Below are 23560 nucleotides of genomic sequence, written 5' to 3' on the forward strand. Positions count from 1 at the left end.
CTAGTCATTTCTCAAGACACACGGAATTAATCCGTTAAATTAAAATAACAAATTAAATGTACTTCCAGCTATCTCTTTATAATGTTTTACAGTGCATTTAAAACAAGCAGCACTAACTTAATATGCATAATTAATGTATATTATTTACTAAATACATTGTGAAAAGCTTCACAGCCCATCTGGTCAAAAAGAATGCTCATGAATTCAGAGTCCTCATTTACTGGAAATTGGTAACTACCACTATTTACTACTTTCTTTCTTTTCAAGGCCATTTGAATGAATAATTAAATCCAAGAAAATCCCAGTCTAATCAAAGAACAGTTTACAAATACACAACAGAACTAACTTCTAATTATTTTAACATTTAGTCATACTCAGAGGCATCAGAGCACCATCAACTTATTACTTTCACAGGCCCAAATGCCACAATTAAAAAAAAAAAAATATTCAATGTTATGGTTTAATTTGATGGATTGTGTCAGAACCTGGTGGTAAGCAAAACTGTAAAGTATCTGACAAGTCAGAAAAATAAATTCAAGTTCCACATTCTGATATTAGAAGAGATACAGAAGTGCTGCAAGAGACGGAACTTACCAGCCATGTCTTCTTGAACTGCATGATCCAAGTCTGAAATAAAGAGAAACAAACTCCACATAAAGCAAAAACAAAATTACATTCTAGTCCTCATATATACTGTCATGGTTTAACCCCAGCCAGCAACTAAGCACCACACAGCTGCTTCCCCCGCCACCCCCTCCCAGTGGGACGGGGAGGAGGATCGGAAAAAAAGGTAAAACTCATGGGTTGAGATAAAGGCAGTTTAATAACTAAAGTAAAATAAAATATAATACTAACTAAGAAGAAGAAGAATTGTAATGAAAAAGAATATAACAAAAAAAAAAAGATAAATAAAACCCAAGAAAAGACAAGTGATGCACAATGCAATTGCTCACGACCCGCTGACTGATGCCCCAGCAGTGATCTGCCCCTCCTGGCCAACTGCCCCCCCCCCCGCTTATAGACTGGGCATGACATTCTATGGTATGGAATAGCCCTTTGGCTAGTTCGGGTCAGCTGCCCTGGCTATGCTCCCTCCCAGCTTCTTGCACACCTGCTTACTGGCAGAGCATGGGAAACTGAAAATCCTTGACTTAAGATAAGCGCTACTTAGCATCAACTAAAATGTCAGCGTGTTATCAACATTATTCTCACACTAAATCCAAAACACAGCACTGTACCAGCTACTAGGAAGAAAATTAACTCTATCCCAGCTGAAACCAAGACAATACATAGTTTAAGGCTAGGAATACTGAGTGGACTAATGAGCCTAGAACCCTATGCATCTTTATCTGGCCCTGAAATTTCACTTGTGACTTCTGCAGGCCTAATACATAACATCAAGAAACACATCATTTTTCCCATTACTTTTAACAATGACTCATGTAAAGCTACCAATCTGCATTTATCTAAATCATTCCACTTGCCCTTTTTGAATAAGGGCATTTTAATAACCATCAAAAACACACTTGAAGAAAAATTTTACACAACTTTTACATCAATTTCTTACTACGTTTTATTCCACGTGTAAAAAATTAAGTACATACTAAACAAATGAAGATGTGAGTTGATAAACAATGTAATTCCTTTACATCGAGGTACTTCAATCATCTCTAATGAAAGAGGAATAAAATATTAATCAGTATACGTAAAATGCATATGGTCTGATGGGAGGTTTTTAATGAAGTAGAATGAAAATTCAGTACTTTCAATGGCAAAATTACAGTACCTACCAACTTCTACAAGATATGAGTGGTCATCCACAATGATCTCTCCCCTTAATCGTTTGTCTTGACAGTCAACTATCACCAGCTCTGCATTCATATCCTTTCATAGGCAAGGAAAAAAAAAAAAAACAAAACATTTTAATAAAGTTCTCCCAGAATTCAAGCTGGATCACAACTGGATCTTATAATTCTCCCTTTCATAAAATACACTTACCTTCTGCTTAGTATATATGACAATGGTGATCAAACTATCTGTTTGGAACCAGTCATAACTGTAAAACAAAAAATACAGTGAAGAAAAAAATATATACTTTCTTCGGGCATACCAAAATATATTTAACTAGTAGTTTTGGAGCAGAGCTTCTTTCATGAATTTACAAGCCAAATACATTATTTACTATTTTTTGAAGCGGTAAGTCCAGAGCCAGTAATTTTGAAAAGACTATTAAAATAACAACAGTCTAATTATGCACGCTGATAGTCAGAACACTGTAGCTAAAATTATATGGCATTGGTTTTACTTAAAAAGCATGTGCATCCTCTTTGCAGTATATGAACCTTCCTAACAAGATGATTAAAATCTTGACTCCAGACAAAAGTATTAAATAGCCAGGGTGGCTCCCAAACTTATAGATTCCACACATGTACCACAAAACCACAGTTCCCTTCATCTCCCCAAATCAAGATTTTACATTCCTATGTTCCCAAGCTGCCCAAACTTTGTAATAAATCCAGGGTAAGGTAAGAAACAGAAAGCCTTCAAATGCTAATTGTTTGTATGGCCTTACACTTGCCAAGAAGTAACTTACCCACCCAATCCCAGAAAAGCTATTCCTTTCTCTACCCGTTTTCATGGGGACCATAAATGACAATCTCATACCTGGCTCTCCACCATAGACATCTATAGTTCTCACTTGACTTCCAGCTGGGTTGCAATCCCAGCCAGTGAAAGTCAACTCTGTCCCCACAACAAAGTTAACCCCTCACATCTACGTTACTGTCTTGTTCCTTCCCCAATGTCCTAACCACTTCCGTCTACTGTTTGGATTCCTGGACCAGAAAAGAATGCAGAGAGGGAGGATGCCCCCTCCAGCAGACACTCCTGACAGCCACCACATTCTAGGCTGCACACCTTCCAGTCACACACCAGAACATGCCAGATACACACAGGAAGAAAGGCAGCAAGGTTTGGGGAGCACTCCAGAAGATAAGCCACTTTCCAGTTGTTCACAAGCCACAGCATTTTATATGACTGCATGTAACTAGCCCAGAGATTACACATTCACAGGAGATTTTGAAGCAAAGTGAGAAACTGAATCTTGGCGACTCAAGGCATGGAATAAAAATACCTCAGTGACAACAGCAGGCATATCACAGTGGGGTTTTAGGGCCTGCTTTGCTTTGCATACTGTAGAAACTTGAATACAGCTATCACATCTTAATATATTCCAGCTTGAAATGAAGTACTTTTCCAAGGCATGCCAACTCATACGTTTATGGACAAATTAACTGAAGTCAAAAAAGTAATCAGCCCAGTTGGAATCACTTTCCAGGAGTTTTCTCAAGAAGCAAGGCTGAGGAGCCTGCAAATGTAAGCCATACATTTGTATATGATGCAAGGCAGTGCAAGTGTTAGAAACCAATAGTGCAAGCCAAGAACCTTGCATCACCTGCCTATACAGCCAATATGACCTTTGGCAAGTTGTTTAAACGTGAACCTCAACTTTCCTACTTATAAGAGGATGGTAATGATATACACTCATTTAGCTGAAACATCAAGAACTAACCATGGAAGAAGTTGCCTGCATTTACTAAGAACTGCACAGAATTATTAAATAGAATGTTCAACAGACAATGAAAGACAAAGGTTTACCTTGGAGTTAAATCTTTAGCAGAAGCACCTAGTACTTTCTTCTCAGGAAGCATACCTAGAAAGAGCAGAGACTCATTAAAATATTTGCTGTGATGCTCGCTTAATAGAAATCATAATCAGAGATGTTTTGGTTTTTTTAAATTGAATGTTCTAAATACCCCTCCACAATATTTAGTGGCTTTATTTCCACAGGCAGCCAGAAGCATCCATGTACTTTTTAAATTCTGTTTTTATTCAGCACTTCCTCTTGGAGAGCAGGCTCCTAGAACATGAAGTTCTACTTCAGAAGTTAAGAATTTCATATACCACAGAACTTGTGCGTGCAGCCCTTCTGGTACATGTAGCTTGGCCTCAGTTTCATCTTTTATTAGCTTGTGCTTTCACACTTTGTGATCGTGAAGCATGGAAAAAAGGTTATCTGAATGCATCTCCTTTAACAGAACTATTTGTCTATATAATTCAGATGAACAAATTCAATTTGGGACATTTGGTCTAACCTAATTCACAAGCAAAATTTCACGTCAGTCAGTTAAGCAAAGATATCAGCCTTAATCTCTCTACTTTGCACTTTGCTAGGAACTTTCAGAGAATTCAGCTACTCACTTTAATTATTAAACAACATGAAACAGTCGGTCAGTCTTTGAAAATGTCAACTGTACTTATCTCTGGCCTAATAGAAACTGAACATATTTGGCAAAAACTTGAGCAGAGATGACAGATAAAAGCAACTGCAGTCCTTCATCAGTTTTAGCACAAAGTTATATAGAATCATGATGGAGGAAGCTGCACAGACTGAAATATAGTATGATTTGTAACACCACATGAACAGCAGGAGCTTTCCTGGACAATAGTTAGGCAGAGGTCTAAGATAATAGCTGGTAAGTGCTGGTTTCAAGCCCATTCAAAGGGAAACCTTGCAAACCTGAAATGGCTATGCATAAAATAATTAACGTATGAATTCTCAGTTACCTAGATAATTATCTTCTAAATGCCAGTAAGTTTTGTAGTTTGACTACAAGCTTAAACACAGTAATTGAGTGGCTCCACCATGTGGGAAGAGATAAAAACAAAGAGAGCCACTCTGGTCTAATCCAATCTGTCAAAACTATTTGATCATCCAGATGGGGTAATTAACCCAAAGCAATTAAAACTCGCTGGAATTACTTATTCTTTGATCCTTAATTACCCCTAAGTACACACCATCTGCAGCTGCCAAGGAAGCTAAATGGCACAGCAGTCAGATCATTGCAAAAGAAAACCAATCACCTAATGATAAAAGCCTTCTCAAAGGCTAAGCCTTTCTTGAGGACATATATCATATGCTTAGGTTGGCTTCCATGGATAAGAGGAATTCATGGTCATACACACTCCTGTTTGCTTTTTCAGGTCAACAGAAATATATGAACAGCCACAATAAAATAGAACGTTCTGGCAAACCAAGTTATTTATGAATTATTCTGAAATACTGTAAAATGCTACGTGAAAACAAGAAGTCACTTCACAATAAAAAGACAATGATTCAGGTGATCAATGAACCAATTAAGGAAAGTGCTCTACTGGTCATGATGGTCATAAATAAAGAAAAGCCAGTGGTGAAGCCAAAGGCTGACAGCAGGCATGAAATGACGGAGTTTAAGGTGACCAGGATGAACAGCAGAATTACAGCTCTGTTTCTCACGAGAGCAAACATCAGCTTGTTCTGGGAACTGCTTTGCAGAATCCCATGGGATAGCAAGGCTAGTGATAAAGAGTTTCTCACATTATCCTTATAGCCAGATTGGAGAGAGCTGGGTTTGACAGGTGGATTACAATCTGCATAGAAAATTAGTAGGACTGCCAGTCACAAAAGGTGTGATCAGCAGTACAAAGTCCAACTGGTGGCTAGTTACAGCTGGTATTCCCTAGGGAACAGGGAATGCCAATACTGTTTGATACCGTCATTAGCAACCTGAAGGGCACACACTGTCCCACTGTCAGGAAGTACGTCAGCAATAACAAATTATGGGAAGCAGTCAAAACACGAAAGGTTACGGCTACCATTCAAAGGGACACAGACAGACTGAAGAAATGGGCTGACAAAAGCTCCATGAAGCTCACAAGTAAATGCAAAATTTTGCACCTGGGAAAAATTAAAAAAATTAAAAATCTGATGCAACAAAACAAGTGGGAGGCCTGACTGGATAGAAATGAGCTTTGCAGAAAGCCTGCCAGGGACTTAGTAGACAAGCCGAACTTGGACAGATACTGCATCCTTGTGGTGACGAAGGCTAACTTTATCCTGGGCAAGAGCATAGCCATCAGTTCAAGGGAAGTGATCCTTCCTTTCTGTTCAGCACTTGTGAGACCACATCTGAAGTACTGTGTCCAGTTTTGGCTCCTCAGCACAGGACAGATATACCAGATAAACCATTGATATACCAGATCGAGTCCACGGAAAGGCCACCAAAATGGTCAGCAGCTGGAGCCCAGAATATATGAAAAGAGGCTGAGGGAACTGTGTTTGTTCAGCCTGCAGAAGAAAAGGCTAAGGGGGAAATCCAACTGCACTCTTCAACTACCTAAAGAGAAGGGTGTGGGAGAGAAGGAAGTATAGAGAACATAGCCAGACTCTTCTCAGAGAAGGACAAGAGGCAACAGACAAGTAGCAGGGAAAATTCTGGTTGGGGGAGGGGGGGGGGCAGCGGGGGAAACAACACCAAAAAAAGAAAACACCGGAAGCTTTTTCAAGGTCTGATGTGCATATACTCAAACACCAGCTTGTTTTCAGATGGTGGAACTGCCCAGGTCTTTTTTTTTTTTTTTTTTTTTTTTTTTACTATTAATCTTACAAAAATCATCATCATAATAGTTTGGGTGAAAGAGAAATTCAGTTGAGCTCAAAAGTACAAGGCTGAAAAGATAATTATTAAAATAAGTCTTTGACACATATTTGTTCTCAAACAAATATGATGTTTTCAGGCATGCTTTGGTAATGGCAGCATTTTGAAATTTTGATGTCTTTTGTTTGAAACTCAAATAGGAACAGATGTTGAAGAGCACATTAGGCTACACCCATGCTGATTGTTATCACTAGCAATATATTCTAAAAACTTCAGCTTTAATTGCCCCTAACATTACATACGATTGATGTTCACAAAAATCAAGGATACATTTAAGTTGATTGATCTGAGCACACTCCAAATATAATTATTATTTATACATTTTAGACTGATAAGACAAAAATGTCTTCACTAGTGCCAACACCTTCCAAAAAATCAGAGGCCATGCCATAGGCTTCTCTTTCCCACTTTCAGACAGCGATGCTTATTTCTAGACTCATCTTGACTTGTAAATTTACAAGAGCTAAACACTGAGACACAACAACTGAATATAAAAAACCTCATGGAAGGTAACCTCAGGAACTGACCTCTCCTATTTTGGAAAAAGTCTTGCCAAACAGGTAAATGGAATACAACAAGCAAGCAGCAGTATTTTGGCAATTTCGTTGGAAACTACCATGAGAATCATTTCCTATGTCTCCTGACAAGTCACATAATCTGGACAAGAAAAGTTATTGTTAGGAGCAGGAGGGGAAGCAAGACAGAAGAGAGGGAATATCACTTATTTCTCTTTACCTGGATCCACTGTGAATATGAAAGATGCATAGGAAAGTTCTGGACAGCTAGACAAGCACAAAAACTAAGGAATTCATGAACCAAAATGACCAAGAGGAGAACATCATCGAAATAGATGGTAAAATTAGTCTTCTACTTGAATACAAAATATTTATCGTGTATTTAATGACTACTAGCTGCTAGTGATATCATTCTGATAGTGTAAAGCAGAGTTTGTTTTCTAATTCCCCTAGTCCTTCAAAGCAAGATTAATAGGTTCCAGCAACTTGTTCGTTGCTGTAGAAAAAAAAAAAAAAAAGGAAAGTCAGGCAGCAGACCCTGTGAAAGTTTAGCTTAACATGTTACAAGGCTATAGAGCAAACCAGGAACAAATAAAATCAGTCTTGCTTACTTTATATATATAATGTATGTTTAACTTTTTGTGTAGCTCAATGGTTGTGCATACTAAAAGGTAAACTGCCTTTTAGAAGTCAAATACAACATTCACAGAACACAAAGGGAGGGCAAGGAAGACAGCATGAGAAAAAAGAAAACAAATGGGAACTCAACTTCACCAGAGAAAGCATGAACAAGTTGTGCCTGGACTTGCTGGGACACCACCCTGAGAACTTCTCTGGCTTCATCTTAAGACACATCTAGGTTTCTGCTCCTCCTGCCACTCCAAAATTTGACCGCTCTAGACTCCTCTTCCAAAGTTTCAGCCTAGACTTTTCCATGACCGATTTGCACCTGTCACTTTTCATGCCAAGAGGTCAGCCTTGAGTTCAAATTGTATTATTTCCCTTCACAGGTGTTCATCTTATTTGCTCCACCAACACAACCCCATCACACCTCAATTGATGGGACTTCATAAGCCATATTCTCTTAGGAAGCCTCTTACACTAATATGACTAATCAGTTTGTAACATTTCCCTAAAGGCATCAAAATCAAATGCACAGTTCTTGATCACTAGCAACCAAAGCTACCTCCAGGACTCAAGGAAGGGCTCAGTGAGGCTTGAATGCTTCCTCATCTCTACAAGGACTACCATCAACCTCCTGATACGTTCACAGGACTATACTTGCTTCCCTTAGAGTTACACCAATTGTCAGCGCAGTCATTCTCACAGTTACATCTCAAGTAGTTCAGTCACACTGTGATCAGCTAATTCACCTCCATTTCAACTCATTTCCCAGTGATGACTTTCCAGCTTTTAGTAGAGACTTATCAATTCTAACTGTTCCCCAAGATTTTGTCTTGTCTCTGCTACTCCAGCCCAACGGCCACCTAGCTTTTCTGACACAGAGAAGGATCAAAAAGCCTGGCAATTTTGTAGTGGCAGATTTCATAGCACACGGTAATTTGTGACCTGTCTTCTCCGACTCGAGCAGAAAACTTGTCCATCTCATACCTCCCTTATCTATACTACTCTACTGCAGTCTTACAATACTTTTAGTCTTGTAATACTTTCAAACACTGAATTCACAATACCCGATTAGGATTTTGCCTTCTGTAATTTCCACAGATCACTAGAGCCTCAACATGAGATTCAAATATAAAGACAGACAGAAGTCTGGATAAACACTGCTCATTCGATAATATTCAAGTAAGTTTAAGATTCACTCCCCACCTCGCTCCAGGTGAATACTTACCATTAAGCTGTTTCTTCTCTTCAGACCGAGTAGAAGAAATCTCTACAAGCATTAAGAAAAAACGAGCATGACAGTAAGAAGTTACAGCACAGTACTTGCACACATCATGCTAAAGAAATAAGCTAAAGTAACGATCTCCAAATAAACCTTCCAAAACATTAATAGATTAACCAGGATGCTTCAGATATCAAGAAGTCACAAATAAATGCAGCGCTGATTACCATTCCAAAAGATTATGTATAATTAAAAAAACCACCTATGTTAAAAATGCCAAAAGTTGCACAGCACTAAAGGGCAGGAAATGCAAGAACTCTGACACTTCAAAACAAACATCACAGATTATCTTGTGCAATTACAAACTTCATAGCTAAGAAGCTCACTAAATCTGTCAGGCTTTCGATTACACTTGCCTCACAACAACACATAGTAGACACTGAATCTGACCACCTCAATCCTTGGAAATCTAAAGTCAATCCTTGACAGAAACCCAGGAAAAAGAAAATCTTTCTATAAGCTCCTTCTGTCAAATGACTTTATTTGACAAATTATTATCTGAGTTTTTCATTAAATCTACAGTATGCTGCAACTACTCCAAACAAACAAACAAATACTAGCAGAAAAAAAGAAGATAAAGACCAAGCAAGTGAATTACGTAATGTCAATTCACATATAAGGTGCTCGACTCGAGGGGAAAGGTACTGCACCTCTCAGGCACATATCCTTCTGCTCATAGCAAATCTATGGGGAAACTAGTCCTCTGGATGTACCCAGGCCCCTTTCTGCGTTCTCTACATTGCACATCTCAGAACATCCCGATATGAAGGCCCATTTTATATTCTCTTTTATGGGAGCCAGGTTTGGGGAAGTGGGAGAAACCAATGTGTTCTTCTTGCTCCCTTTTACAAAAACCAAAATGTGAATGTTTCTCCCCTGTTCTTCTGAGTCCCTCCCAGTGCTCTGCATCACAGTAGCCAGTGCTAGAGGACAAATGCCACTGTGAGAGAAGTGAAGGAAAGGCTCCTGGAACAAAGCACCAAGCATACAGTATTGCAAAATTACTTTAGAGCTGACCAAGAACTGCCTTCATCAGAGACTTTCATGTTGTGCCACTATAAGCTAAAAACAAAACACTCCACAAGATGAATGGGACAGTTCACCCAAAATTTTTGGTTGAGGCTGTAGTCTGTGTATTCTGCTATACACCACTTCAAGCTTCCTGCCAGGATAGGCAACAAAAATTTGTTTCTGATTAAAGGTATTTTTTTGTGTTCAAAAGTATACTCTAATTTCACTACATTTTAATTCACTACATTTTAACACACTGCACCAAAATTGGCATTGCAATTTTAAGGACAGTTCGAGGCATTTCCAAGACACAGCCCTACCTCTCTTCCTTGGATGACACCATAGCTCTCAGTCTAATCTCACTGATTTAACAATAATACAACATGCATTCCAACTCCCAAGTTATGTTACCACTGAAGTAACATAGGGACATATACTAACATGTGTCTATGAGAAACATTAGCAGTACTAAAAGATACCAGACAACAAACTAATGTCCGTGCTAATGTTTATAGCCGAGTACCCTGAAGGGAAGGCAAGCAGATGTACAGGTTTGCTGAGGGAGATACTGAAATAATCTCTTACATGCCTGGGTAATGCTGTAGTTACTGCAATGGCCTTCTCAGCAAGTACAAACACTACACGTTTCAGTGCACAGCTCTACTGTAACACCACAGAAGGGACACTTCACAATTTCCTATTAGTCACTACCATACTATCAAACAGCATTCCCAAAAGACAAGTTGACAAAACATTAACTATCACCAGCATCTTCAAAAGACTCCTCTTTCTTAAAAAAACCCCTAGTATATGCAAGGACAAGCTTCAGCTTCCTTAAACAATTCAGTGATCAAATAATTGCATCATCTTCCAAAAAAACCACCAGAACACAGGAAACAAAAACTAAGCTAAACAACCACAAATCTTCCAGCAATGCCCCAAACAAACTTACATCTGCCTTATCTGCACTGTACTGAGACAGTACCGATGCTTGCCCTGCTGCCAAACACTCACCCTCTGCCACAAATAGAAAGCAATGTATTCCATAATTTCAAGTCCTGTCTTTCCTCTACACTTATGGGCCCATTTAATCCTATATTAAAAAATATGCACCTTAACTTAGTATTTGACTCTTCTATTTTCAAATGCAAACTTTACTGAATATGGTCTTCTGAAAGGATGCAAGACTAGAATTATTGCTGGCTGATAGCGAGGTTAGTCAATCACGTTTCTGATAATTCCAAAGAGGAGGATACATAACCTACCAGGAATCAAAGTAAACTTTGAGAATTTTACAGTGAAGAATTTCAGCAAATCCAGTCTAATCAGTTTGATTCTTAATTAAAGAAATTACATTTTTTCAAGCCTGAAATGGCTAAAAGAGACACAGGCAACAGAACTGATTTTATACAGTTGGCAACCTTTATCCTGCAAATTTTACTGCAGTAAAATGGATAGAACAGTCCCATTACAGAGGAAAGCAGAAAAAGTGAACAGCAGAAAATGAACTGTCAGAGCTGGCAGGGGCAAAGACATGTTTATTTTTTACTGACTGGCTGTCACAAGAATTCTGTCCAGTTGCAGAAAAGTTAGATTAATGAAATCGGCAAAAGTCAGGTTTACTTTTAAATTTCTAACTCAGCTGACAAAGTAGGAGTAACTTAGCTGTAACACCTCAACTCCATGAAGCAGTTATGCTGTCGAGGTTTCTCCATACTTCGCAGCATTTAGCTTAAAAGCTCCACACTGGAATTAGCTACGTAGCAACATGGAGATGTAAAATACTATTCCCCTTCATGTACAGACCAAACTCAACCTGTTAGGTGATGTGATCTAAGCGCTAAGGAAGTATGCAGTGCACCTTGTCAGAAGTTGAAGATCTACAAAAGATGGCTGAATTTGTGAACTAAAGGATGCCACAGAATTTGAGAAAAACAGTTGCAAGTATTAATTCTTTCATGTTTTCACTGCATTTTCGCTAAGGGTCAATATTCAGTAATAGTGTCTGCCTCCTAGGTATGGGAAATTTTTGCTGTGGCCTAAAAACCAAAACAAATACTGAAGATTAAAGTCTCTGGAAACCATCACCAGCATTTTAAGACAACATACTATATCTCCTGCTGTCCTGGCTCAGAGAAGTCTTTGTTTCAGCAAAATTTTCTCTAAGTAAATTCAAACTAAAGGACCCAATAAAGTATTTTGGCCATAAAGTGTATTCAGATATCTTAATACATATGCAACTTGCCAGACCTATGTCTGGTGCCAAAATCACCAGATTGAAAATACTGACTTTTATTTCAAGATGAGAGCTGCCTATGACAGTGTGTCCCCTGGGATCAGAAGAAGAAAGAGGGATCTTGTGGGAAAAAAAATAGTATTTATTTCTATATATACACACACACATAATACACACACACATCTGGTTTTTGATGACTAAAACCAAAAGAAGGAATGTAGCAGTACATTACTTATAAAAGTCTTCATGCATAAAATAGTTTCATCTTCAGGTATCTGCTGTAAAAGTACTAAATATATGCAACAGCCTTCATCTATATGCAAGAATAGAGACTCTCCTCGTAAATATGATGATTTAGGATTTCTCATAATTTCCAGACAACTTTGGAATAAAGCATAATAGAAATTATTTCATTCTTAAAACCCTCACCTTTTGGAGCAGCAATAGGCTTGACAGCCATTCTCCCAACAAGACATTCCTTCAGCATTGATTCATAATTGACCCAACGATGAACCTATATTAACAAAATTGGTTTTCACAAAATTTATAACTCTTACTATGTCATTCTATGCACTGAAATAGAAAAATTTGTTTTTGTACAGAGGCTAATGTAATTCATTTAGCAGATTTTTTTTAACACAGACACTCATTATTGCATTGTTCAGTACTTATTATTAGAGATAGCATGTAATTAAATAAAAAAATAGGACCATGAAAAAGTGACAATAGTTTAATTTATTCATTTTATGTTTTGCACTATCTGAATATCATAACCTTGAGCTACAGAAAATATTTCAGAAGAGCATTTTTATGACATATGCCACACTATTAACAGAATAAAGACCTTATCTTTACCACAAGGGTAATTAGTCTTGTTTAGATACAAGTGAAGGGAGAAGGGATGAAGGAAACAAAGATAAAGAATAGTAGTTTAGACACACAAACACCTCCTACCAAGCTGGTGTATTTCTGTTTGCTTCTGTCTTACCATCACTGAAATATTTGGAAACTACCTATTTCAGAAAGTCAAATAAAGTGAAGAAAAAGCAGTAGCTTTACAGACCATAACTGGAGAACTTGCAGAGGCAATGGATGGCAGAAAAGCCAATTCTGACAGGGCATCCAGGATAACATCACAAGAAGAAAAAAGGGAACAAAGTGCTGCATGACAAATTTGAATGGTATGTTAGAGATTTAAAAATAAAAACTTTAAACTGGGCAAGCTAAGGAGATGAGATAAGAATCCCATCCACAAGTTGTAGTTTCCTCATATACAGATAACAGAAAGAAATGGATTTTGAATGACAGTTAATTTTTCCAGAAATTTGAGAAACACTAGCAATGCACCAAACTCTTAAAGAGATCAGTATCTGACAGACACAGAATGCTAAAGCAGAGGGGATAACAACAGAAATGCCTCCAGAACAGGAAAGACATCAGCCAGGAACAAAAATGTGAACAGCATATTTCAAGGATCTGAATACTGCTTTCCACTCCCATGACAAACAAACAAAAAACAAACAAAAAAATGTACCAAGTATGTATCTCAACTTAGTTACAACCTGAGGGGCTTCCCCAAATGTTCCTGATGTCAAGACTCCCCTTTCCAAGCACATCATACAATACTTGGCAGTGATCCAGCTACAGAATTCCAGGCCACAACTTGATACTTGATGAACTTTTAGGAGAGAAACTCCATATTTCTTAAAACCAGAGAATTATGCCTGAATCCAACACTTCATTTGTGAAAGGATTAACCAATGGTAAACTTAAAGCCAAAATATCACCACTTCTTTATTTACATTCATTGTTAAATGCATTTTGCAAATAAAGGCATAACATACTGTGATGCACAAACTGTAAAGAGAGAACAGATTTCCTTTCAGAAACAGAGATTTCCTTTCTGCTCTTTCCCAGTTTCTCAGACAAACCTTGTGAGCCAAGGAGACTCACAGAACGTCTGTTTCTAAAACATACCAACTCAGTGAATCATCTTTTACAGCACCAGGTTTGCAAGCGATTCCTTACAGAAAGTACACCCATTCTGCAGACCCTTTATTTTCTGAGTCTTTTCAAAACATTTAAAGAAGCGGTAAGCAAAGGAGAGACCAACTATCATCTTGGGATTTGATCACAATCAGTTAATAGCAGCCCCAGCATTTTTTCTTAGTATTTTGGTCGCTGATAGTGCAGTGGCCGAGCTAAGAGACAAAAGAATACTACAAGCATTTTTCAAAAAGTGAAAGTTCTGAGAAGAAAATGCCTCTCAAACAACAGCAATTAGCCATTGTAGTAATTTATTAAGAAGGTGGTATCTCAAGTTGTTGCTAACTTTATTGCTATTTCTGCTAAAAAATTAATTTAATAAAATGGTCAAATTGAAGCATCATTCCAACAACATAAAGTCACATTTTCATTATTGCCTTTTGGTACAAAGTTTAAACTACATGCCTCTTTCAGTACACAGAAGTGCCATTCTGAGCGGTAACCCATTGCCCTTCCTTAGACCTAAAAAAGTTCAAATCACCATTTCCACTGGAATACCCTAAAAATAACCAGAAAACATGCATTTTTCAAAATACCTTTCAGTGAGCAAGTGTCATTCGCTGCCAGTTGTTCTCACCTGATCAAAGAGATCTGTACCATCAGTGCCTGCTGCTTTCATCAGTTCATCCTCACCACCGGGATGATATTCCATGTATGGTGTGACATTATATACAAATCCTGCAGAAAATGGAATATGAAAACGTGAGCAGCATTTCTACAACCGCTAAAACCACTCCTATATCCAAAACCAGTCGAAAGGTTAGTGCATATTAAACACTGTAATGGCAAACAGTAGACATGACTGGAACAAACAGTATGACTTTCCAAAAACAGAAACGTAAGTTACACAATCGTATAGAGCACAAGACCTATCTTATTACATAGAGGTGCCAATCCTACAATGCCATACCACTTGTCCCAGTGAACGTTTGGAGAAACCTGCAGGGTTAAGACTTCAACAAATAAACCTCTGAAGTTGAATATGATGTATCCTAGCTAGGGGGTAAAAGAGCGAGAGGCTGGTGTAAACAGAGACATAAAATTCAGTTAGCACACAGAATTGTTTTCACTCTCCCTTCCAATTAAGTTACTCCTAAAGTGCTGTCATAGTTGTTTCCCTACCACCCATCACCTATAGAATAAAATGCCTACGAGAATGAATTCCCTCCCATAAGGAAAAACTGCTACCATCAGCAACAAAACTTCCATTCTTCAGATTCAGCAATATAAAAAACTAAACATAGCCTATGCTCATTAAAGGCTTACAACTCTGGTACCAAATTTGTCCCAGTAAAAGGGCTCAGCACTCCTTCTACATGAGTATTATTCTCACTATTTCCAGGGAGATAAAACAATGCTTCTTCATAGGTCTGAAATGAAGAAGTCTAATTATTGTTGCCATGCAACCAGAGTAATTAGAGCCTGGAGAATACAGCTATAAACAGATTTAACTACAGACATATTGCTGCTAACAGGACTACTGCTGGCCTACCTAGCAGAATATTTAAAGATATATAACATTATCAAAACAGGAAGCTATCAGCAGTGGAACTGTGTCAGTGCTTTCACAAAAAGGTTTTAACACATTAAGAAGTGTACATTAATTACTTCAGAAGGAGAGGTTGGCATTCAGCACTGCGCCGGGGGGGGGCCGCGGGGGAGACATACTTGGGACAATCCTAGTTGGTATGAACAACCATCCCAGACAACAAAGGAAGGATCTTTGCATATTTTACTGACCTGATCTTCTGACAGATGTATGCACTATGCCATCTTGTGTGCAGCACTGATTACTGCATGCAATAAAATGCAAGTATCTACATAGTTAGGACCTCCTGAATATTAGTCAAACGTTCAATGAACCATCAAACTTGCAGGAGCAAAAGAAATCTCATTTATATACCCTTCACGCTTTTTTTAACTCCCCTGACATCTCAATACATAAATTTGTGGCCTATCCGACAGCTTTCTTTGATAATCATCATACTGGGTTTGTGAAAAAGTTAGCTCTTGTTCTTCTTTTACTTCACATTCCTCTCATCAATTTCTGCTCTTTTTTACAGAGACACAGTCTAACTACCAATGCAGAGATCTCATTTAGCTTTTCCACAATGGTGTTATTTTACTACCTGGCCACATATCAGGTCTACAGATAATCTACCAGGATTCCCAGTTATGCTAGTTTTTTCATTAGTAGTCCTAGAACAAAGAAAAGGCAGAGATGGAAAAATTTAAAGACAGAAACAGAAGCAGCATGATGGAGTTCTTGTAAAAATGAACCTCAGAGATGCAGTCAAGGGGGAATAAGAGATTAAAAACAAAACAGAAGGTTTTTAAGCACTTATTCTGTCTGCAATAGTAGATGTCCCTTTCTGAGAGAGAAAACAGACCTCCACAGTAAATAAGATTTCTCTAGTTCTCCTCCCACTATAGTTTTGCTAGCATGTGCAAGAGCAGCACACAGAGCATTAACAATTCTATTATTTTGTTCAAAAGCCAGTACTGACTGACATTTTACCCTTACTTTCACTCTCATCCCCTTTAACACCCAACAAAAACACAGTCACCCTCATATAGAAATTCTTAACTTTCTTTTGCTGGAGTTCAGAGATGACATTATGTCAAATATCAATGCTGTTCCTTACCAGATCAGAGTTACCACTAAATGAACCACTCTTCTAGAGAAATGTCACATTAGCTACTCTGATCTTCTTAATCTATCTTCATAGAAGTGCTGTTATCTCATAACAAATTTAAGGTGATATTAATGTATTTTAGCCTCTAAATGATTAAACTGGAGAGCAAACATTTTACTCCTTTCTGTAAGACAAACAGGAACTTCATTTTCAGCATTGAAAATACTCTTCTAGCCAGGGCTACTGCTCCAAACCACCTTTCACATGTTATTAACTTATAATATACGATACTTTCAACTACTGAGCTAAAATGTCATAAAAATAATAACATAAATAGAATGGCTTATTTACCACATATATTTGTTATGCTAGATAGAGATCACAATTGCTCTGTGTGGCAACTGTCATTTGCCTTACTAAGTTTTAAGAAGTAATATGTGGGCTCGCACACTTATTTCCCAAAGGCCATTCTACAGGTTTAAGTAACATTTTAAATATTTATATGTCTCTGGATGCTTTAAAGAAATCACTTAAAATAGTCAACCGCTAAGGATAATAAACTCTCCAAGACTGAGGAGTGTAAGTACATGTCAGCATTTTCAATGCCTTGTTCTTGCTAAGCCCTTGTTGTTTGAGGCATCACCTATTTTCATATGCAGATATAAAATACACATAAAATATGGCCACTTGGAAGACTTCTTAAGAAAGGCCTGAAGGCAAAGAAAATCTTTGTGACACAAAATCTCTAACTTGAACAAAGTTGTGTCCAATTATGTCAAGATTACACCTGGCCTAAACATAGAAGGCACATAGTTTGTTTTGGGGCGTGGCTTTTGTTGTTGTTGTTTGGTTTTTGTTGCTTCTTCTTTAAGTACAGAAGACAGAAGCTAGGCAAAAAAATGTAGAAGCAACATCACAGCAACCAACCTCTTATACATATCCAGCAGTCCTCCTTTTTGTTGTGTTTAGCAAGCTCATCTTCGGTCACTTCAATTAGCCTCCCTTTTAAACCAGTCAAGTCCTTCCCACTTTTAGTTAGTCGAATCCAATCCATAAGACTCCTTCCTGGTTTTAAAGGTACCTGAAAAATAACAAGTGTACAAACATTATTCAACTCTAAAGGAAGGAGCCATTCAATACACTCTTCTGAGCTTCCTAGGAGGACTCAGACAAAACAAGAAATAACACAGCCTGTATTCTTCACTGATATTTGGGAGCCCTACTCAGCAGTAAGGGTGCTTAAGGAAGCATCCTATCTAGTAACCCATACAAGGAAATTATTGAACATCAACAAACATGTAGATGACTCTTCCCAAAGCAAACTGCAGATATGCAGTCCTCCTGTGGTGGTAAAAATTTTTTATCAGCATCATTTGAGATATGGCCTGGGAACCTATGAGCAACAATGAAGAGAGATTTGAAAATCATGGCCAGGTAGGACAAGGTAGGAAAGTTCACCTTCACAGCATTCATAAAGACTTTCTGCAAGCCCTACAGCAACTGGAAATCTCACCCAGAGAAAGCTGGGACTGAACTCTTCTAGCCTACCAGGGATGTGTTAGCCATGGCCTGCCCTGAAAGGCAGAGCAAGATCTTCAGGGTGTCTAGCACTTTCCTTTTCAACAGCACCACAGACTGTGAAACCCTTTGATCCAAACTCTAACAGCAGGGAACAAGGTTAAAGAACCGTGGTCTTACAAAACTGCAGCAAAACCAGAAGCGAGAAAACTAAAGAGCATATAGACCCACATCACTCAATGCTACTTTAGTCTAAGTATAACTCTGCTTTCCAAGTGAGGTCTGCAGACACCAAGTGCCCCCAAAACCACTCCAAAGATGAAGACCCAACACATAAAGCGTAAGCTGTGCGCAGTAATTTCAAGCTGAAAGTCCATCTCTGCACAGGAGGAACTCCGAGGCGGCCTGGGAAAGCAGAGCAGGAAGCGCTGGCACCACCGCCTTCTAAAACGAGAAGTACGAAGTATTTTTCAGCGACGCAGCAGAGCCAGCCCCTCACCCAGGGGCCCTGCCAGAGCCCCCGCGTCCCCTCGGCGGTTGCTGGAGTACGAGACCTGTCGAGGGAGGTGGCCAGAAGCAACCCTGCCCCAGCCGCAACCGGGAGCCGACCGGCAAACCACAGCAGCTCCGCCGAGAGGGGCTAGGCCACGCAGCCGGCCGAAACGAAGCGGGGAAAACGCTGACCCCACCGGGCCGACGCCTCGGCCCGCACCCGCGCCCTCCACCCACCCCGAGCGCCGGTCACCGGCAGCCCCGCGGCCGGGGCATAGGCAGCCTCGTAGGGCCCCGGGCGGCGGTGCCGGGGAAGGCCCCAGTGCCGGCTGGCGACTGACCCCACCCCCGCGGCCGAGCTGTCCCTACCTTGGCGCGGCCGCCCGCAGCCACCCGCTGCTGGGAGCTGGGCGCGGGGAAGGCCTGCGGCGGCACGTTCAGCATCCTGCCGGCCCGGGCCGCGGCCTGCGCCCCGGCGGGCGGGCGGAGCGCTCCGGCACAGGGCGCAGGCGCGGCGGCGGGCGGGGCCCGGGCCCGGGCGGAGTTCGGGCGCGCTAGCGGCCTACCGGTACCGGCCGGGCCGTGTCGTCTGGCCGGGGGAGGGGTGGCGGGGGTCCTTGGTGGAAACCGCATGGGACTAGACATCCCTGCGGCCATCTCGGGCCGGCGGGGGTCCCACTGCAGGCCGGTGGCGGGCTCCCCCAGGGCAGCGCGGGCGGGTGTTGAGGAGAGCGCGCCGTGTGCCGCGTACGCCTTGTCGTCTCTCCCCTGGGGAGTTTGTCTTCCGTTGCACTGAGGTTGGTTTTACGTCCAGGTCTCCCACCATTCCCAGGTACGGTGCTCGAGCTCGGCAGTTATTGTAACGGGCGCTGCTGCTGCTGCCCGCGCTCGGAAGGTAAAATGGTGAGAAGGGCTGCGTGTGAGGGCCCGCTCCTTCCTGCCGGGCTGCGCCAGGTCCCCTGGGAGCAGACGTGACCGGGCAGGCGCTCCGGGGGTGCTGTTGACACACTGAGCCAGCCCAGCCTGCAGCAACACACACACGAGCACTCAGGCAAGGGCAGCTTCAGGTACGTACAGAAGCTGTGCCTGACAGAGGCACTGGCATTTGAATTAAAGTTTTGGATTTTTTTTTTTGTTGTTGTTCCTTTAGAGGCTTTGGCCTGCATAATGGTTGGTACCAAACTTTGCTTTCATTATCAAAAACAAACTCACAGTCAAAACAACTCACATTAGACCTTTTTCATATTTCTTGATGTCCACTTTACAAACAAAACCGATAGTTTGATACTGTATTTATGTATAACAATATAGCTCATGTACATGAGAGCGTGAGTCACTTAAGGCAAACCCCTTCTTTAAAAGCAAAAACTAGAGCAGAATTTGGACCCTTCTCTCCATCTGGAAAACAGCTATATCATTTCTCTTTTCCATGTTTAAAACTCCGTTGTAACAGCAGGCACAACATTAGAATACTTAATCCAATGATTCCTTGATATGCTTCCACATGCAGCCTACTAAATCACAATGAAAAAGCTTTCCTTGTGTCCTCAGACTTTGAGGAAGTCAGATAACCATAGAGCCCTTTAAAGCGAGGCATCCGTTCTCTGCTCCTAAAAACTGATGTCCAAGTTATGGTCTACAAAATACAGGACCTCAGAAAAAAATACTAATCAATACCTTCCCTGCCTAAAACAGGACAGGAATAGAAAAAAGGAAAAAGGCTCAGATAAAATTACAAGACATTTCAGTTTTATTAAGAATAACTTACATACAAATAAATTATCTTTAAAAATACTATAATACATGTTTATATTAAGTTTAAATTAAGTCTCAGAAGTTGCGCTGGCCTTTCCTGCAATCAGCAATCTGATTCTGTTCTTGAATCTTGTTCCAGTTCATCTTCATCTTCACTATCCGAGTCTTCATAAAAGGAAATTGTAGCTTGAACTGGGAAGTTTTTCAGAAGTGCTTCAGCTTCCTGATATAAGTAATCATAGCACCTTGATTTGGGCCAAAATAGTCTGGAACAAGTATACAATAGGTTTGCTTATTACATATTCTGCTTGGAGACTGCCAGACAACAGCATTTCACTGCTGTTCCTTAAGACAAGAATCCTATAGATTTTTTCCTCACATGCTCAATTGCTAAACTGCTTTCTACTCTCTGGATTCTGTATTTTCGTCAGACAAGACAAAGATGCACTTAAAGTGCTAGTTTTGCAGCAAAACTACTCTAAACTACTCTAAAGCCCAAGATCCACTGCATCTGAAGCTTCCCACTCCAGTACCTCATTAAGAGTATTACCTGGGGACCTGATCCAAGTAGTACTGCCCTCACTGGAACTATTCCTAGGGAATATAATGGTGTCAAACAGGATCCCCAATATATTTGGATTAAATTACTAGTTTTGTTACTGAAGGTCCCCAACCTAAGTCATTGTTTACAATGGCGTGAGACAAATCTCAAAGTGAAAGGAATGATAAAGGTCTAGGGTGATCAGACCATGATATTTCACCCCATCTTTCCAAGAAGAATCATCCAACAGACTCCTTACGGAAGATGCCCCATGGGTCTAGATTTTAAAGTAGTCTGTGTTATATCCAGAAATTAACATAAAAATTGCTGATACCATGGTTAGCAAGGGCTATCAGCTAGTGAGATAATATATTGCAATTGATATACTCCACAGTTCCTGTTCCTTTTCAACTAGCATCTTCTTTTGCTTACAGTTTGGAAGTAGCTGGAAGAAACAGACAATACAAGTCCCAAGAGCTAAGAGACTAGCACAGTGCAACATAAAAGCTGACTACAGATTGTTTATAATAGAAATACATTAAGAAACAGAACTAGATGGTTTTCTAGCAATTATAAAAGTGCTTTCTAGGCTACTGTTAAACAGAACACTGCTTCCTTTGCAGCACAAAGTAACTGACACTTGCTTTATAACATCTCTCCATTCCTAGTGTTCCCTGCAGCATTCACTCATACCTAAGCACGGGAGCTGTCACAGTGAAGTCAGAGTCTGTGCAATCGCTTAGATCGTCTGTGCATCAGTATTTGAAAGATCAGGGCCTAGATTTGAGAGACAGCTGCATCTTGTCTAGAAGAAGTGCCTGTGCAATTACTTTAAGCACCTTGCAACACCTACTAGTACTTCTGAATAGACTCTCCTGCAGATTCAACTGTAGTTATTTTATTTCCTTTTCAGAACTGACAGTGCAGATACTATCATTACCTTCATCATTAAAGCAGTAGTTACATGAGTATTTTCTTCAGCAATGCTGGCTTAGTGAGTCCATACCCCCTCCTCCTGCCACTCTTCCCGCGCCTGCACCTGCTTCCTTGCACTAGGAGGACACTGGAGGTTTGCACAGCAAGACAGCCTCGGAACTACACCCCCCCCCCCCCCCTTTTTTAATCCTGGGCACATGAATGAGTAGCAAGGTGCTTCAGCCAACCCCGCCACCACAAAAAAAACCCCACCTAACTGTGTAACACATCCAAGTCCCATGCCACAAACGCGTATCAACATCTCATTTTAAAGATCTGGTAAACCCACAAGTGCTGGCAATCATTTGCCCAAAGACCCATCAGTTCAAAAGCGCTTGGATGGCTAAATCACTCCGAAGGCATTTTAATATCTACGTAAATACATGGGTGGCAACAAAAGGGGCGAGGGAGTGAGTGCTTGGCCAGCCCGACGCTACACTGCCGAGCAAGGGGACTCTTCCTTCCTCGCCGCGCAGCACCACGGGCCCCGGCAGCGAGGGGACCGGGTGCCCGGAGCTCCCCCCGCGGGAACCGGCCGCGGCCCGGGGCAGCCACTTACCTGACGGGGTGCGTGTACTGCGCCAGCTTTCGGGAGGCTTCCGCCAGCCCGCAGGGGCTGTGAGGCTGGGGAGGAGAGAGCAGAGGTCAGCCCGCCGGGACGGCACCCAGCGCTCGGGGGGGCCCCACCCCGAGCAGCCCCCGCCCCGCCGCCACGGCCACCCCGCCGGGACTCCCTAGACGTTACTACGGCGATGCCGGCGGCAGGCCCTCCCGCCGCGCCTCCCCACTCACCGCGGCGGGGCCGGTGCCGCTCCGCCGGCCCGCCTCGCCCGGCGTGGGCACCCACGGCCTCCAGAAAGGCGCGGACCTGCGGGGCAAGGGCAGGACCGTTAGGGCTGGGCCGGGCCGCGCCCCGCACCGGCAGGAGGAGGAGGAGAGGGTCGAGTACCCCTGCGGGGGCAGCGCCGGCGAGCCGGGGCAGGCGCACCCCATCCCTCCGCCCTCCATCCTCCGCCGGTCCGCGGCCGCTCGCCTGGCCCTGCCTGCCCCGGGCCCGGAGGCTTTTATAGCCGGCGGCGGCCGCTGCGCGCCGCGGAGCCCACCTCCCCCGGCTCATTTGCCAGCGCCATCAACAAAACGGCTCCGCGCGAAGGCGCCGCTGTGTAAACACGGGGCGCGGACGCGTGCATGGCCCAAATGGCCCGGGGGGGTGGATTTGGCAAGTCGGTGTTAATCGCACTTGAGCAGACACATGGCTGATGCCGGGGGATGGGGGGGGGAGCCCCTGTGGGAACGGAGCGGGGGGCGGCGGGCGCGGGGCGAGGCAAGGCAGCACCGGAGACGTGCCCGGGCCGCTCTCCCGCCCCGGCGGCGGGGGTCAAGCCGCGGCGAG

The 23560-nt window shown here is 41.6% G+C and overlaps 2 protein-coding genes across 5 annotated transcripts in view; both read right to left on the reverse strand.

Annotated features, from left to right (window-relative positions):
• LOC127014998 (cytochrome b5 reductase 4) overlaps window positions 1–19340 on the reverse strand; it is a 37843-nt gene extending 18503 nt beyond the window's left edge. For 2 of the 4 annotated variants that reach the window (XM_050894690.1, XM_050894693.1), the window contains exons 1-9: window positions 19266–19340; window positions 17814–17967; window positions 14828–14928; window positions 12634–12718; window positions 8904–8945; window positions 3658–3712; window positions 1999–2056; window positions 1791–1884; window positions 595–627 (exon numbers count right to left, since the gene is read on the reverse strand). In XM_050894690.1, coding sequence (XP_050750647.1) covers window positions 595–627; window positions 1791–1884; window positions 1999–2056; window positions 3658–3712; window positions 8904–8945; window positions 12634–12718; window positions 14828–14928; window positions 17814–17967; window positions 19266–19340 — 697 coding nt within the window. Of the gene's footprint in view, window positions 1–594; window positions 628–1790; window positions 1885–1998; window positions 2057–3657; window positions 3713–8903; window positions 8946–12633; window positions 12719–14827; window positions 14929–17813; window positions 17997–19265 lie in introns of those variants that run through there. The other 2 variants (XM_050894691.1, XM_050894692.1) reach the window with 2 other exon arrangements.
• A 1283-nt stretch (window positions 19341–20623) lies between these two features.
• Window positions 20624–23284, reverse strand: RIPPLY2 (ripply transcriptional repressor 2). Its single transcript, XM_050894975.1, is given in 4 exon segments — window positions 20624–20917; window positions 22727–22791; window positions 22960–23266; window positions 23268–23284. Coding segments are annotated over 4 exon segments (552 nt in total). The 3' UTR covers window positions 20624–20754.
• Window positions 23285–23560: the final 276 nt, after the last annotated feature.

Source organism: Gymnogyps californianus, chromosome 3, assembly GCF_018139145.2.
Source record: "Gymnogyps californianus isolate 813 chromosome 3, ASM1813914v2, whole genome shotgun sequence".
NCBI lineage: Eukaryota > Metazoa > Chordata > Aves > Accipitriformes > Cathartidae > Gymnogyps > Gymnogyps californianus.